Source organism: Lipophrys pholis (genome assembly GCF_963383615.2).
Source record: "Lipophrys pholis genome assembly, chromosome: 4".
Classification (NCBI taxonomy): domain Eukaryota; kingdom Metazoa; phylum Chordata; class Actinopteri; order Blenniiformes; family Blenniidae; genus Lipophrys; species Lipophrys pholis.
Genome location: NC_137637.1, coordinates 22,375,214 through 22,393,353, shown reverse-complemented (window position 1 = coordinate 22,393,353; position 18,140 = coordinate 22,375,214). Strand labels below are relative to the sequence as shown.

General features: G+C 40.8%; 1 protein-coding gene across 1 annotated transcript in view; it reads left to right on the top strand.

Moving 5' to 3' along the window:
- srgap3 (SLIT-ROBO Rho GTPase activating protein 3) overlaps positions 1 to 18,140 on the top strand; it is a 53,329-nt gene that overhangs the window by 16,941 nt on the left and 18,248 nt on the right. Inside the window, exons 3-6 of the mRNA XM_080461996.1 lie at positions 5,712 to 5,874; positions 9,398 to 9,460; positions 14,823 to 15,008; positions 16,565 to 16,693. Coding sequence (XP_080318122.1) covers positions 5,712 to 5,874; positions 9,398 to 9,460; positions 14,823 to 15,008; positions 16,565 to 16,693 — 541 coding nt within the window. The remainder of the gene's footprint in view (positions 1 to 5,711; positions 5,875 to 9,397; positions 9,461 to 14,822; positions 15,009 to 16,564; positions 16,694 to 18,140) is intronic.

Below are 18,140 nucleotides of genomic sequence, written 5' to 3'. Positions count from 1 at the left end.
AGTGCCATGAACTCCTAACCTGCAGGCGTGCAACCACAAATCTTGGTAATCAGCTGTGACTCGCCCTTTACTATGCCTGCCCTACCAGTTCCAGCTACAGTATTTAAGTTAATGACGTGCGACTGAAATCCCAAATGGACTTGAGCATGAAAATATTTACGATTGTCCAATAAAAACATTCTTGCAGGCATGCAGCCCACTCGTGCAGGCAGCACCATCAACAACTCAGAATCCTTCAATTCTGACTGTTATCATACACAGTTCTTTATGTTTGCAATAGAATGGAGAGAATAGAATACAGTATATCCTTCACTTCTGAGAGGTCCTCCATAAACAACTTGTTTGAGTATGATACTACACTACTAAGAAACATGTAAGCTAAACTAAAGGGATCTTGACTAGGATGAACTTCGATGTATCCTGGCTCCGGTCCTACAGTCTACTGGCTGAACTCTTCCAGTGCAGATTCATTAGCTCGCTGAATGCAGCTGTGATTTACAGCTACTGCAGCTCCAGCTACACCGCAGCAACCAGACCGAGAATCATTCTGCTCATTTACTTCACCTCATTTGCCACAGTGAGAAGAAACATTGAATGGTTACTTAGCTGCTCTGTGCTCCAGTTGCAGTGCTATTGTCATCTCAGTGGATCACAGTTATGATGTCAAAATCTGATTTAATGATAAATATTAGAGTCAGCTTGTGCAACATTGGATTATGACCAGTCTGAAAGAGATATGATAGGGTGTAAATTTGTGTGCGTTGACCCAGTAATTGCTCGAAGAAGAATATGAGGAAAACATTGTTTAGCTTCTTAGTAGTCTGAGGGCTTTGGGTATGTGAGATACTTTAGTTTGAATTTCCCATTCCAGTGGATTGATGTGTCTGTTCATGTCATGGTCAGTGGATACTGCTGCAGGTTCCAACATCACATATTGCACCGCAGCTCATGCTCAAGCACGCACCTCTTTTAAGGGCCTCTAAAAACCATTATATGCACTCCGGTTGCAATATGAACTAGTGAAATGAGTCGTAGTGATACAAAGTGGTCTCGTGGTTGCCTCACAGCGAGGGCATTGGTTTTCCATTGACTACTCTAGTTTCCTCTTACAGACTAAAAATGTGTGATTAGGGTTAATTTGTGACACAAAATTGTCCTGTGGTTTGAAGATGTGTAATTGTTTTATTACATCTCTGTGTTTGATGTTAACTTGGAATTCAACACTAAATTCAGCACTAAAACACCATAAACGCCATAGTAGACAGGCTCCCCACTGAGTGTATCTGTGTTTTTGTTAATGACTCTTCACTGGGCTGAAGGTCAAAGGGTAAAGCAGTCTCTCTCGAGACCTGGCTTTTCGGACCATGGCAGTCTATACCCTGCTCCTGTCATGTTGAAAACTCCAGCTGGAAGAAATGGGAATACAAAACATCTGCAGCGTTGCCGAGTTGTGGTTTGCCTTTTAGCTCTTGTCAAACCAACGTCTCTTGTTCACTAATGCTGCAACATACTCTGCCGTGCTCTGGCTCATGTGTCTGTGCAGCTGTGCATTATCAAATGCTGGCAGCATGCTTCCTCCCTAAAACAGGGAGGAAAATTGCTAAATGTTGTGCAAATCAGCAATGTAGCGTATTGAAGCCCTGCTTAGAAACCGGGGCAAAATGAATATAAATGGCTAAACCAGTGGCATGAGCCTAAGTGGCCCTTGTCTTTTGAAACTGTTTGGCTCTTTCGCCTTTCATTGGATGTTTCATTGATAAGCAGCAGGCAGGCAGTGTGGAGGGGATTAAAGGCCTTTCGTAGAGCCGAGCTGTGGTTTGATAAATACACACTTCCTTTCTTGAAATCCTGGCTCAGACACATCAGAGGCTGTGGGTGATTAGATGGTGGCATTCAGTGCAACCGTGACTGAGGCATGGGCACCATTCTATACAATGCTCACTTGTTCAGGGTATGCACATTATGGAGACAGCTCGCGATCAATTTATCCTTGAATCAAAGGATTTTTACTGTATTTTCCTACCGTCTGTCTTTGTTTCCCCTTTTGCTCACATGGTCTTTGCTTCATGGTCATCAGGTATTCTACAGATTATGGAGCCTGTTTCATCCTGACAGCGATGGGGAAGGAGAGCGGGAATCGTAAAAACCATGCAGACAGTCAGACAGTGCTTTGCAGGATGAGACGGATGTAATAGGATGCCAGAAAGCTGCACTCTTCTCTCCTCCTCCTCTTCCTTTTCACTTCTCTAGAGACTCTCGGAGCTCATCGTTTGCCTTCTGCTGCATGTTAATGATATCCTGTGGATAAATACCGAGGGCACAGAGCCATCCTAAACCAGCTCGTTTGAAGCCTGAGAGACTAATTGACCCACAGGTTCTCTACTGATATTCATCCTTTGACGGGAAATCAGAAAAGGAGCAGTGGGAGTGCAGACTTTGAGATAGTGCCTGTCTTTTGCGATAGACACACCTTTGTAAAATAAAGACTATAGACGAGATGCTTTACAACAAAACAGGGTGCGACATTTGGAACAATGTTAACTCCCTCCCGGACATGTGGTGGGTACAGAGGCCTAATTACTGACCTTCTGCTCCTAATTCCTGTAAAATGAGGGCAGAAGTGAAAGGAAAGACATCCTGTTTCCGTTGTCTTTTTCTTTCTAATATTTCCAAGGGTGTAACCCAGAACATTAGCAATATGTACCCTCCTCATTTTCTTCTTTTAGCATTTCTCTCCTTGGATGGCTACTTTGGTACATTTAGGTTGCTCTATCTGACTCATTGCAGAATATATGAAGATGCATAGAAAATTAATCTATATCTTTTTTGACACTTTAAATATGTGGCTCTAGGGATGATTTGATCTACTTCTTACTGAAATATCTAATATATAATAGCTGAAATCTCTTCATGACGGTTCTCACAAGGTTTCGTTGGAAACTACAATCTACAGGATTTAAAGGCTCACTAGCTTTGCTGTAGTGTCTCCAAAATGTAAATGTATTCACCTATCAAACATAAATTTTGTATAAATTGAAAATGCTTTCATATGAATCCATTGATCTGAACACTCCTTTCGCCACCATCAGGTTGATTTAAATATAAGTGAAACTAAATATATCACAGGTTAAGGAAATAGGATACTCAGAGAAAACCAGGAAGAACATCCAAACTCCCCACAGAAAGGACTCGGTCTGGGGATATGTTGGCCGTGAGGTGAGATACAGGTTTTGTTATTATAGTTCCATAATCTCCCTGTCCTGTCCCAGTCCAATTTAACACACATTAATGTAAAAGAATAAACGGCTGAAGGGTTTTATCTGGGACCAAAGGTCCACAAGCACTTTAAATCATCAGAGGAAGGTGAAGGATTTTCTGTGGACAGTGTGCACGGCTTGTAGTAAAGCTGATGCAGATAAAAAAAAGGGACTCAAATAAGAGCTTGGCTGTGCTTTGGGAGGAGATGAAGCATCTCGGAGCATTTTTAAGGATTATCCAGGAGTAGAGGTGCTTCTTCCCTAAATCTCTTTACCACAAGCAGCAATTATACACAAAGGGGCAGCTTCACTTCCAGGCAGAACATTCAGAACTGGTTCAAAATGAGAGATGGTTAGACAGGAGAACTGTGCCAGACGAGTTAGGAGGAATATGTTCATAATCCGGCTTGCAAATGTTGATGAAACACAAATTTTACTTGACTTTTACAGAAGTAGTGATATCGTATTGCTATGCTAAACAAAATTTAGCTCCCTTGTATTTTTTGTATTTTTCACATGACAGTTTGAATAAGATGATGACCGACTTGTAGCAGCTGTTTTAAACGGTCCCTACATTGTTGCAATCATGAATTGATAGACTGGGACTATCAGACAAAGTGCATCTCGGAACACCACGCTCAGTCAGCATTGAAGAAGCAATGAAGTTTTCTAGCTAGGTTACCCTATTTTTTTAAAATTTTTTTTCAATTCACACTAATGTTATGAGGGTGATTTGCTGAGGTTTGTGCCAGGTCAGCCTGGTGTAAGTGTGTTTAGGTGCAGAGTTGAGTAAAGACATGATGGTGAAAGCACTCTGGCGTAGCTAGATATCATCTTCATTAGATGTAATTAACATTATGGAAGCTCTCTCTGACGGGGACGTCTTTGATGTTGGTGCTGCTCAACCCTTTCTTCTGCCTCACAGTGAAACACTATCCCCCACGCTGCTCTGGTTCTCTCCCTCTTGAGCTCTCATTTCCCTCCCTGTCTTTGTCTCCTCCTCAGGGCTGGCGGATTGATTAATGCTTAGATAGGATCCAGACAAGGGTATGGGCTTGAGAGGATTTTGTGTGTGTGTGTGTGTGTGTGTGTGTGTGTGTGTGTGTGTGTGTGTGTGTGTGTGTGTGTGTGTGTGTGTGTGTGTGTGTGTGTGTGGCCTGATGTCTATGTGGCTTGGACTTTCCTATTTCAAAGTGCTGGGGGCAGAGACAGTTTAAAGTGATTATGCAGCAATCAGGGCTCAAGCCTCTCTGGATCATTATGGTCACCAGCATTGTAAATTTAAGGAGTTGATGCTTTACCAGTCGTAGCATTGTTTGAAGTGATTTTTGTGGGGAGGAGGGCAGCATTAAGTCAGGCAAAATGGAAGCAGATGAAAGGTTGTGGGATTTCATGCCATAGCAGGTTATCTATGATGATCTTATGATATTTGACGAGAGTTGTTTTTTTTTTTTTTCATCAAGTGATCTCTTTTTTATTCAAACCTTAATTTAGTGCTGACAAAACTCATTTGGCGTGGATTATTATGTTAAGAGATAAAGAAAAAACTATTGAAACATTATCATCATGATAGTTGTTAAACATCATTGTGAGAACATTAATATATTCTTGTTTTCTTTACTTTTGACAAGTTTTTTTTGTATAGTTGGAAGGCCCCGTCTTACATGGTGCAAAGCATGGAACAATCCTTTTACCTCATTTCCAAATAGTGATCTGTTTGTGGTGTACCCATGGGTCTGATTGTTAGTGGTCAATTGCTATCTTGGGGCAATAGAAAGCAATGGTGCCACAGAGATTATACAACCAGGTTCTGATGCCGGGTTTTCATGTATTATCAAGAGCACAGAGCACAATAAAGTAGTGATTTATAAGTCATGGACACTCTTACACTTGAGAGTTTTACCAAAATATAATCTGAAGCTGTGTTGGTTTATTCAAGCCGTTTTTGTTCGTCGTTTCTATGAGTTTACTAAATACCTGTTGCAGAATTTCTCTGTGTCTCTACAGAACAGGGGAGTGTGTGTTTATGCATGTAACGTCATTGTTTACTTACCCCAAACATGGGGACAGGATCGAAAACAGAAATATCATATTTCAAACACTACTGCTGTCATTAGTCTTAAAACTCAGATGTCTCTTTCATTACTCTTTGTAAAATCCGCAGTTGAAGTAGCAAGTTTCTGCAACATTATGAACAATTTCTGCTTCTGATTGACTTAGACAATGAGCGTAACTCTGTTTCACATTACTCAGATATTATTTGTCATTAAAACAAAGCAAAGACAAATGTTGGACTTTAGTTTATTTTGTTTAAATCACTAAAAACAGGCCTTGATAATTGTTTCACTTGGGATCATACTCACGGTGATTTTAGTCTCAGTTTGCTTCCTGCATTTGACTTGTTTTCAATCTAAAAGATGTTCCTACAGTTTTGTATTTGTCATAATATTCCAGAAAAGACCAGCACTTGCTGTCATCGGTGAACTGCTGGTATTTGGTGCTGAACCAGACGAGACGGGAGAGCCGGGACCACGCCACTCTCAGTGACATCTACACCAACAACGTTATCGTTCGCCTGGCTCAGATCTGTGATGACGTCATTCGCCTCTTCAAGAAGGTCAGTGAAGCAATCACCTATCCCTTTATTATTGTTTCCAGCGACACTGTACAATATACAGATGCCAAAAAGCTGTTGTGGAATTGAAACAGATTTGAGGGAATCCACACTTTTCCCAATGCCAGTTGGAAGAGTAAGGCTTACACATAGAGTTAGTAATATACCTGACTTGTGCATGGCGTACAGAGCAGTAAATGAAGCTGGGACACCTCCAGTCCAATACTATACAGGCCCCACCTCATGTGAGCAACATCTGGCACACTGTCAGCACATAGCAGAGATGACTGAGGTCTTATCCAAACACCAGAACCCTGTTTTCACCTTGCAGGCCTTCCTGTAGGTGAGCTCCACTCCTCTTACTAGGCTGCATTCAGATACTCTGTGTGTGTGTGTGTGTGTGTGTGTGTGTGTGTGTGTGTGTGTGTGTGTGTGTGTGTGTGTGTGTGTGTGTGTGTGTGTGTGTGTGTGTGTGTGTGTGTGTGTGTGTGTGTGTGTGTGTGTGTGTATCTGAATATGGAGACTCTATCTTTTTTGAGTCAGGTGGTATTTGAAGCTTGTTACATGTTTGAAAATATGAATGGACAGCTCTGCTACATATTACTGGCAGTGGTATTTAGAGGCAGTGAGTAGCATTGTGCTCTGGAGACATCCATTCATCCATCCATGGCCTAAACCTCTTTATTGGAGTGAAGGTTGCGCAGTGATGGAGCCGATCGCAGCTGAATATGGTTGAAGGTAGATTACACCCTGGACAAGTCGCCAGTCCATCAACAGGCAATCACAGCGACACAGACAACCACACACACACTCACATTCACACCCTTGGGCTATTTTGAGGGACCAGTTAATCTCAGAAAACAGCCACAATAAGCTTTTGTTGAGCTCACAGAGTGAGCCAGAACAGAGTGGCTGAGAAAACCTTAATCAACAACAACAACAACAACAAATAAAGACTTTCTGGGCTTCACAGTGACGGATCATTAGACACATAAAGAACACATGTTCGTGTTGTTAGTCAATGTGTGTGTTTCTCCCTTTAACCCTCTTTGCAAATCATTCCACTACCAGGGTGCACTGTCCGAACATGCAGTTTTTATTCCCACATCCGTTCACACCCTTGAACCATTAAAAACCAACCACATGGAGGAGAGTATTCGGTAGCTTGCTGAATTTAAAGGGATAAAAGCACTGTGGTAGTTTGGAATTTTACTCAGTTTTGCTTTGGAGACAAAAATCAATAGCTGATGTGTCATGGCTTTGTTGAAAGACTGATTAGAGCTTAAACACTTTGTTCAGAACAAGAAAGAAAGATTGCCGCCCATAATTATCTAGGTGTGGCAAGCATGACTGTACAGAAGGCAGCGTTTCCCTGCTGTCTGCTCAGAGTTCCATCGCGTTCACCAATTGCTTTCAGAATGCATGACAACCTACAGTGGGTCAAAATATTCCGCTTTGTGCCTTTCATCGTAGAAAGAAATATTAAAAATGTATTACAGGCAATTCCACAAAGGCTGCTACTGTCTGACTTGCCACAGCTCTTACAGTGTGTTGCATCACAGTTGTTCACTCAGTGAATGAACCCTCCCTACTCTCCCGTTCCTCCGCAGTGCACGCTGCAGTCTGTCTCATTTCACAGCCTCTGATGCATACAGATGCCATTCACTAGTTGCTGGACCCCCACGACGTTATGTCCCATTCATCACACTCAGTCCACTGCTTGTTGGAGGAAGGCTGAATGCTTGCTTTCAGATAAAAACCAAACAAAGACATGACAGCTCTTCTTGAAGAAGGATGTACCATAATCCTGTTTTAGGGCGAACATGAGTTTATCCTTCTTTTGATAATCATTTGAATTACTGAGTCATCAGTTGCACGTTTTTTTTTCAAGCACAGTCAGTAAAGCCGAGCAGGGTGTGGACAGTCAGGTTCACTTTTATGTCTTTGAAACGTGAGTCTGTATGGTTGGATTTGATGTGCGTGCATGTAATTGTAGCTGTTTTATTGATGTCACGAGGACATGGATTAATCACAAACTCACACTCACATTGTTAGGTAGGTTATGCCTCTTTGGTAAAGTCGGAACATGAAATGTGGTTTTATTAGGTTTAAGGCTGGTTTAATTCTGGTCTGTCTGTCTGTCTGTCTGTCTGTCTGTCTGTCGATCTGACAGAAATTGATACATTTTGATATATCAAGTTACAGTTTTATACACAAAAAAACAACAACAAAAGATGTGTCTCAAAACATAGTATGCAAGGTTTTTTACAAAGCATTTCTATGCTTTTAAATATCATTTCTAACAACAAACCACTTCAGAGTGAAGCATGCAGAGCATCAGCTGTTTTCAGCCATATACTTACAAGTCACTTATCTAGTCTGCCTAAGCTGTTGTCTCCTGCTCATCTTTTTTTGATTCATAAACATGGAATATTATTGTACTCATATTAGTGAGATGTTATCGTTCATCCACCCAAGCTGCTTTATTCATTTTCGGCATTGTTGGGTCTCGAGCCAATCCCGGCTGGCATTGGGTGAAGGCAGGGTCCATCCTGGACAGGGGCACCAGTCCATTACAAGGCAAACACAGCGAGACAATCACAAACATTCACATTTACTACAACCTACTATTTACATCAAGTTAGACTCAGTGGAGGACATGTTTTGAGACTGGGAGAAAACCAAGAGAAGACCACCCGCTCTACCGCCTGAGTCACTGTCGATGTTTTTGTGTTTTTGATTCCTAAATGTTTTCTATTTGGGACTACCGAGTTGATTTTTCACTCTCGTTCCAACACGTCAGGTTCCAACAGCTCAGTGAAGTTAGTAGAAATGTGGCAGCCTGTGCTACTTATCCCACATCCCTTTAAAATAAAGGCTTCCTGTCTTACTCTTACGCAAATAAATGTTCTTACCTTTGTTCTGTCAGTTATTATCTCCGTGTAGTCCAGGGGTGTAACATGTTTTTGAACACAGGTATGTTCTTCAGTTGGGTGACTGAGCAACATTCAAAATTGTCTTATCACCTTATTACTGCTCAAATAAAATATTGAAATGACAGTTGGAATCCTTTGCTGAAATTGTTTTATTAAATTAGCATGGACTGCTAAATGAATTTAGACAGTGAGAAAACTTTGTACACCAACACCCGAAAGATGGCCGGCCAGAGTTACCAAAAAACACAAAGATTTAAATCTGCTAATAAGAAATGTCTGTTTGTTTAAGTTATTGAGTACATATTCTAAGTGTTGTATCTGTGCTGCATACCATATGAATATTCTATGGTTAAACTCTCATAACACCTCTGTATCTTACAGTTTTGGACCTGAGCTTTTTGTTGAAGCTTGCTGATTCACAGTACAGTAAATTCTCTGCATCAAATTGCGGTGGCCATCCATCCAGTAGCTGTTGGGGCATTTCTCTCTGAGTCGCCGAACTCCTTGTGTCAGCATAATTGACTGAGTTAGTTTCTTCAGCTCAGGTTATTTTTTTTTCAGCCCCGTTTCTTCTTGTGACTGTTTTTCAGAGCAAGGACATTGGGATCCAGATGCACGAGGAGCTGGTGAAGGTGACAAATGAACTCTACACTGTAAGTAATGGAGTGTGTCTCCTGCAGATTGATCTTTCACCTCTGGTCTCATCACAGAGATCATCCAACGAAATATTTTCCCCCTCTCTATTTTTGACATTTTCTTTTATTTATCTTATTGTTTTATTGTCTTTCACTCTTGCTTCCACTCCTGTCTTTTTACCATTTCTCTTAACCTATCTTACCTTTCTTATTTATTTGTTGGCTTTGAGTGCTTGTACTGATCTTGCTTTTAGTCCTGATTTGAAAGTGTTTTTCTTTTTTTAAATATAAGAAATATTTCTTTCTCTGTTTTGACCACTCTGGTGGTGTTGAAAATTACAAGAACCAGCAGCAGGTCTGGACTCTGTCCTTATCATACACATATCCATCAGTTTACCGCTATGTTCTTAGCAAACGGCCAATCAAACTGCTCTGCGGGAGGCTCCCGAGTGCTTTCTGCAAAAACATCATTAGTTTATGTTCCTATCAGAACTTTGTTTCTTTGTTCTTGATTTACTGTGCAGCTGAGTTGGAACGGTCTTCAGTTTATTAATTTGCAATTCACTGAGTAAATGTCTCAGTTTAGCGTATCAAAGACAGTCCTGTGACTAATCCCCCAGTAATTTCTGTCTTTTATTTCATACTTGCTCAGTACGAATGGCTTGATGATGATTGATGATAGCAAGTGAGTCAGGTTGGTGCAATTGATGAAAATAAATGTCACATTTCTCTCTAATTTGAACATCTTAAATCACTCTCTCATGGCTCCTTGAGCTCTGGTCCCGATTCAGAGTTCACTGCTGCAAAGTATCTCCCTGCATACACAAATACTGCACAAACTGGAGAAATGTTTTGTCATATTTCAGTGGGTTTGTTCCTGTTTAGTGTGTTTGTTGTCTGGGATATCTTTACCGGTTTGTATTAGGTATGTAGCTGCTGTGACAGCCCTGCTGGTAAGCCATGTTGTTTTGATATTCCTTGTGAAGCTTCACTTCAGAATTGTTTGAGGAACAGTAGCATGTAGCCCTTTTTTTTTTTTTTTTTTCCATCGGAAGCACTTCTCAGGCATCCTGCAGCTGCTTCCCATATGTTTTAATATAAAGAGGTAACATTGAATGGCATTAATGATTGACGTATCCTGTTGTGCATTTTAGCTATAATAGGACAGCTTTCTCCCCAAAAGATGCAATGATATTAATATTTCATTGTGTTGATGACTACGATTTGGATTGGGTGGGCATCCTTTTGACAGTTTTGGTTATCATAAATCAACATAACTAGATCTAATTAAGGATTCATTTAAATAAATAAAGCGTGTCACCCCCGATGACCAATTAAGTCTTGAGCTTGACTGTATTTGACCTGGATTTAAAACCCAGTTACCGCAGGAAGGACCTCCAGGATATAAACTATCCAAGTCCACAGATCAAGTTGCAATGGCTTGCTGTGGTTAGCCGTGTAAAAGACAGCAGCAGAATAGAAGTTTATCAACATTAACACAAGACAGCATGATTTCCATGTAGTTTTTTCCGTGCTGTAGTTTTACTCTCACTCAAGCTCGTATCAACAGTTCCCAAAAAGCTGGATGAACTTCAAGCAAACTTCAGCAATCTTCTACCCTTGAGGTGAAACCAAAGAGATGGCAGGCCTTCGTTTTATAACATTCATCTGTGCAGTGGGATGGGAGTAGAAGTACCAAAGGGCAGAGCTGGAAACATGCCCTGATTGAGCCATCTGTAGAATTGGACCCAACAGACAGTGTTATTTATGGGCAGCATATGATTACCACAAGTGTATATATGTTAATCATATTCAGACACATTTCTATGGTCAAACACTTTGAAGCAAGTCACCATCACTGCTATATTCAATGCACTTGAGAATCAGTGAAAGTGCATTTATTCTCCAGCTTCTGAGGAGTCTGCCGCCATTTTTCAGTCTGGCTTCAAGAGTGTATTTCAGAATTACTGTTGCATACATTTTACTACATGGTCATTCACCCCTTTGAGACTGAGTAATAAAGCTCACATGGTTCAAATTTTAGTGTTTCAACTATTTCAACTGCTTTCAACTGCAATCTGGCAAGCCATTAAAGGTCTGTATGTTGGTTTGCTTCTGTAGGCTTGATATATTGTGAGTGTGAGAAGGATTGTCGGTGTGTGAAACTCACAGCTGAGGTGAAGAATTGAAGGCTCCCAACAACACAAGTAGAGCTCTTATGAAATGATTGATTTTAGGCTAAACCATGTTCAATAGTTGTTTTTCTCACTGTATCTACATGTCACATAGTTATCTGTACCTTCAGGGTGTCACACCATCACTGTGCCTTCATGAGTCCTTTCTTCCTCTAATGACTCTGCGCTTCCTTGCCAATGTTATAAGGCCTCTATTTAATTTTTTTTTTATCTGTAATGTTGCTACTGTGTACATATTTACTGTAAAGTAAGCGTAAGTGTATCCAACTGTGATAAAATGCTATAAAATGTACTTTTTTTCATTATTTTTTTTAAGTTGTTCGTTATATTGTGTCATAAATTTGGAGGGCTACGGAAATTAAGAATTTTCCAAAACATGCCCAATCCTGGTGACCGGGTGGCAATAGTCAGGAAAAAAGACATTGTGTTTCATAGCTGTGATCCTTGCATGTGTTTCTTTGTACTGAAATAGCAGAACCAATCATGTGGCCACATGGTGGTTGCCTTGTGGTATTTTCCAACACTTTTCTCTGGCTGCCAACCAAACAAATTATGCTGGAGAAAACTGTGAAATACTGTTTGGATGTCTGGCAGCTTGGAGAGAGGTGAGGCGAAGATGTAGCTTCTACAAATATTGTTTAAAGGATGATGCTGCACTAGGAAGTATCGATGGGAGTGAGAGTGTTATTGTCTGTGGCTTGATAATAATAACAACCCTAAAATGAGAACGAGTGTCCAAAAAAGTCAGGCGGGTGCTTCCTGATGTTGCTTTCACCGACACGTTTGTGCCTCCACGTGTGTTAATTTCCTGCCATACCGACCTAATATCCTCACTGGGATCAATAAAGCTTTAGCTTATCTTATCCTTCTGATCTCCCATGTTGTGTCTGATGTCTGCTCTTCAGTCTCGCTCACAGCTTTTCATTTTGTTTTCCAATAACAACAACGCTGGTTCTGAAGCTGTCTGTTTAGTCATTCATTGTTTCCCTGAAGCCGTGTTTAACAACAGCATAACAATTCAGTCATGATATAGTCGAGTCACAAAAATCTATTCTTTTTTAAATTCATTATTTAGACACAATATTTTTTATGAATTATTTTCTGAAGCACAAGCATCATATGCCACTCCCAGATGGGTTTTTTTTCTTCTATATTCTAGTCAGAAGGGAAAACATTTTGAGTTGAACTAGGGATAATACATACTTTGAATCCAAAAATAATCATCACCATGAGAAAAATCTATATGTTTTTCCTCTGCTTTAAACATCAGCTGTTCTCCCGCTGTGTCTGCCCCCCCCCCCCCCCCAAGACTGTGCAGAAGAGTGATATAGCTCTGGGCTGTTGTCAAAGGACTCTAACTATGCATACATCTCTTGTAGACACAGCTCAAGCTGGCTCTTCTTGCAAATTATTCTGCCTTTAGCTGCAGGTCCTGTAGTCAGATGGTTTAACGACAGCCAGCAATTTAGAGTATTTTCAGATGAATGTAAAAACAGTTTGACAGGCTGCAGAGGGACAGTGGGTTAGCTTTTTTTTTGCCGTTGTCCCTGCGTAGCTACGTTACAGTCACACCGAGAATAGACTACTCTGCTTTCTTCGATATATTCCTTTTATGTTCAGGTGTTCTTAGTCATTGTATTCTTGAAAGTTCTGCGTTACTGGGAAACAAGTAGTACTTATTCCAGCCGAGACAGGGGACGATGGAATCATTGATTGATAATGACTTTCCAGGGTTGGAACTCACTACGGGGTTATAGATGCAAGTGACCCAAACATGTGATTTTGCTCGGTAGCAAAATGTGACAGGAACCCTACCGTTTTAGTGCAGCATCCAGCGAGCATGCGTCGCTTGATCACAGGAAACAAATAAATTACTGTTTATGTTGACTGTCTTGACATCCTGAAATGTTCATGGATCATCATTAATGCTTGAGACGTTTGAAGATGGAGCTCACATCTGGACGTTTCTTTATGAGGCTGAAGGAATGGGCCTCTATGAGTAGAGACTCTCAATGAGCATCTGTGACGAGTTAAAGGAGACCAAGGTTGCTCCTGTCATGTCATACGAGGGCTTTCTGTCACTACTGCCTTGTCATCGCTGTGTTGTACAAGAGGTGGAGGGTGTTGTGGTTTGGGCGCTTAAGTAAAGATCAAAGTGAAGAAGCAACTGCAGAGGAAACGGAAAACAACGCTGTCACTTCGCTTCACAGAGAGGCCAGAATGAGCGAGCAGGAGGTAATGAAGAGTTACTGTTGAAATGATGTGAAGGGCAGGAAAACTGCAGTGACGAGGGTCAGAGGGAGCACGTTGGGAATTTGACAGCCGTGAATAAGCCACATGCAATCCCAGATTTACTTAAAATCTTCCACATGTAGTGACATCTGTGTTACCGCTGTACTGACGGACCAAACAGTTCGTCAAGGCTTTCATGAAAAACAAAACCAAACAACTCAATTTGAGACAGATTCTTTAGACTTAGGAAGATTTTGAGAAAGCTTTTGTTTTTTTCTTGCTGTGGCTGCAACATTATTATTTTTTTGATAGGTTTCTTATGTTTCTATGTTTCGTTCCGCGAGACACTCCTGATTGTTCTGATGTATTGTATTGGATAAAAGTGTTTGTCTGATGAATTGCCAATAAAAAAAAAAACAGATTGATGTTTGGGGCCGAGACATCACATCATGTTCACAGAGGGCCACAACTCATCATACATGCTTTGCACAGCTTGATGATTAAGGAGAGCTGAAGTGGGGAAACTCTTTAACCTTTCAGTCCAGGACTGTGATCCTCACCCTAAACCTCTGGCCTGGAAATGCTTTTTGAGTTTTTTCACATTGTAAATTCAAGTAATGCCACTTTGCAGTGTGGTGGATTGCATCGTAGGCTCACTGTGACAAGCCCATGATTTGTTCTTATCATGTGTGGTTTGAATGACAATAAAAGGAGTCAGGGTTTTTTTTTCCGGGTGCTCCAGCTTTCCCCAACAATCCCAAATATTGCATGTTCAAATAAGTGTTGATTCAAATGCCCATTGGTGTGAATGTGTGCAATAGCCATGTGACAGACTATTGACCTGTCCAGGATTTACCCTGCTTTTTCCCAGAGTTGGTATAACTTTCCTCTCCCCACGACCCTTGGTTAATTAAAGTGTTTATGAGTAATGTCATCTCATCTTCCTCTTGTAGGTGATGAAAACATACCACATGTACCACACTGAGAGCATCAGTGCGGAGACCAAGCTAAAAGATGCCGAGAAGCAGGAGGAGAAGCAGTTCAGCAAGTCTGGAGATCTCAATGTGAACCTCCTGCGCCACGAGGACCGCCAGCCGAGACGCAGCACTGTCAGGAAAATAGAGAAGATGAAAGAGAAGGTAGGTGTATCCAAGACTGGGAATGTTCTTTGTGTTCACAAGCACACACCTGAGCTTTGTTCAACATGAGTAAATCCATGACACTTCAGTTGAGTAATCAGGTTCGGTAAACTATTAAGAGGCTTCCCATCAGTGCTAAATGTTTCACAAATAACATTTTATAAATGGAGAATATATAATCTGATTTCACTTGGAAAGTGTGACATAGGAAAGCCAGAAGCAAACAGAACTCTAATGTCAGAAACTCCCAAGAGTGTACTGTGTTTCTGCAGCCAGACACATACTGAGCATAGTGCATGCAGTACTCCTGGCCAACAAGACGACTCCATTTCCGTCTTATGCAGATTCCCAGTTTATGAAAAATCTTCCTGCCAGCAGCGTCAGACCTGTGGTCTCTGAAGCACACTGTACTTCAGATGATCGCATAAATCTTGTTCTATTCTGGATTCTTCTCTGGAAATGTTTCATGCAAATGAAACTTGCGTTATAGCTCAGGTGCAGGAAATCTAAAGGCTGTCTGTACAGCAGTGTTTCTCCCACCTCGGGCTGGTATCCTCTGAGTTGAAGCTGAGCTTGGGAGGCACACATTTTATTTATAACACAGCATGGCGATGAATATTCGTGTTTCTCCCGTGCCTTGCTTCTAAGCGTTTGTCTCAATGCTCTGCGTCAAACAGGTTGGAGGAAAAACATGAAGGAGCGGAAGTTAATCTGTTTTTCTGTAATGGACTGCTCGAATTTGCATCATAATGGCTTTGTGAAATTGGAAATAAAATGGCCGTTTATAGCAAAATGTGCAAACAATTCCAATGATGGTGAAGAGTTAATGCATTATAAGTCTGGTGCTTTGTTTGCATTTCAAACAGCAGTAATGCTTGTACCTGAACCACTGTGTTACTAAAGTGCCAATTCTGTTGTCCTCGTGTTGTCACATAATAAACATTAGAAATACATGTGATATGTAATGTGTTTTAATTTTTGTTTTGATGTTATAAAATGCCATAACATAAAGCAAAGTAGTCTAAAAGCAGATTTTTTTTGTTGTTTGTTTTTTAAACGAGCCTGAATATATAAAAAAAAAAATTTCCTAGTAACTTTGACCCTTCTGATATTATACCCGCAAAGAAAATTTAAAGTCTAGTAATTACTGAACTTAGGAGGTGACGATGGGGAGTTTCTGTTCCCATTGTTTCCAGACTTGCTGCTCATCAAGGCAAAGTGACTGCTTGTTCCAGCTGCATAGTTTAACAGATTTGTTTGCAAGAAAACAAATAATCTCTCAAAATAGCAACATATTTCCTAAACGTAGCAATGCTAAGATTTTGAACACCTCAAGTTGGAGATTATTAACAAAATGCACGCCTGCTTGTGCAACTTCATACATTAGTATCTAGGTAGCTTCTCTGGAGGCTCTCTAAACTTTCAGCATCATCTCCACCTGTGTAATAATCCCCGAGCTGCAGCTGCCTGAGCACACACTCAACCCCCGCGACTGCTTGATTTTCCTGCACTGATGGTTTTTCCTTTATCTGCTCTGTCTCTTCTCTCCTCCCCAGAGGCAAGCCAAGTATTCAGAGAATAAGCTCAAATGCACAAAAGCCCGGAATGACTATTTGTTGAACCTGGCAGCTACGAATGCAGTGGTGGCAAAATATTACATCCATGACGTCTCTGATATGATTGATGTAAGTATGCGCACGGCACATGTGTTTGTTTACATCTCTCAGCTGGGACTTCTGATGTTGATTTAACTCCACAGCACTGTCACTTTTCTCACCATCTGTTCCTGTGTCTCGCCCGCTCTCAGCCTGTTCGCTGCTTGTTTTCAAGCTGCTTCATTGGCCCCACTGAATGTATTTGCGGTGCTTTTCTTCACCAATGATTTCTACTAACAAACTTAACACTGATAACACTGACTGCTTTTGCCATAAACATTGCTTCTGCAATGACTCTGGAGTTATGGAAGGTTTCCTCCTTCAGTTTTTAAAATACACACACACACACGCACGCACGCACACATCCACATATGCACACACACAAAATGTTTTCTTTGTTCAAACAGCTTTAAGTGTTAATTTCAAATTTATTTATTTCAAGAATCAAATGTAGAATGGTATATGCATATTTCGCCTCACAGCAAGAAGGTTGTGGGTTCAAGTACGGCCCGGGGCCTTTCTGTGTGGAGTTTGCATGTTCTCCCCATGTCTGCATGGGTTTCCACCGGGTACTCCGGCATGCATGTGAGCTCAGTTGGTGATGCTAAATTGGCCCCTTGGTGTGAATGTGAGTGTGTAGTTGTCTGTTTATGCATGTGTGCCCTGTGACAGACTGGCGACCTGTTCAGGATGTATCCTGCGCATAGTAAGCTGGGATTGGCTCAAGCTCCCCACGACCCCAAACAGGATAAGTGGGATAGAAGATGAATGGATGGAAGAACAATGTTATATTGATACAAAGTAAAATATTTTATAAAATTTAGACAAGCTGAAGGATGTTCATTAAACCACTGATGGTTGGAAGTCAGCTGGTGAGCAGAGGCTCTCTCCATGCAAGCATGACTGTAGTTAATGTGGTTGGCAATGGTCTCTCAGCCTCGGGTGACTTGCTACCAGTCACTTCCTCCCTCAAAAAACAGACAAGGATGAATATGCTGGTTTAGACTTTTTTTTTTTTTTTTTAACACAAAACGCTACCATGGTTATACATTTGCACACATCTAACTTCTGCTTCACTGTCCTGTATTGTTTTCATTGTACTGTCATTGTCATTTGATACTTCATTGTCCGTTTTGTTTTCATTGTACTGTCATTGTCATTTGATACTTCATTGTCCGTTTTGTTTCTTCTTTGTTATGTTCTGCCAGGCTATTGTGTGATTTACACACATCCAACACAAAACCAAACACCGTTTAAATCTCTTTTCGTTTTTCAGTTCCCCCTAAATATTACACTTTGGAGTTAGTTCCTTCTTTTTTTTGAAGGTTTCAGGACTAATGCATTGTACATATTTGTATGTAATGCCATATACCTATTCTCTAAGGCTTTACAAATTGTGTTTTGTGTGTTGTTTGTGTATTTGATCTGTTTTATAGCATTATAAAAAGTTATGTTTTTGATTGTTTTGTTGTAAAAT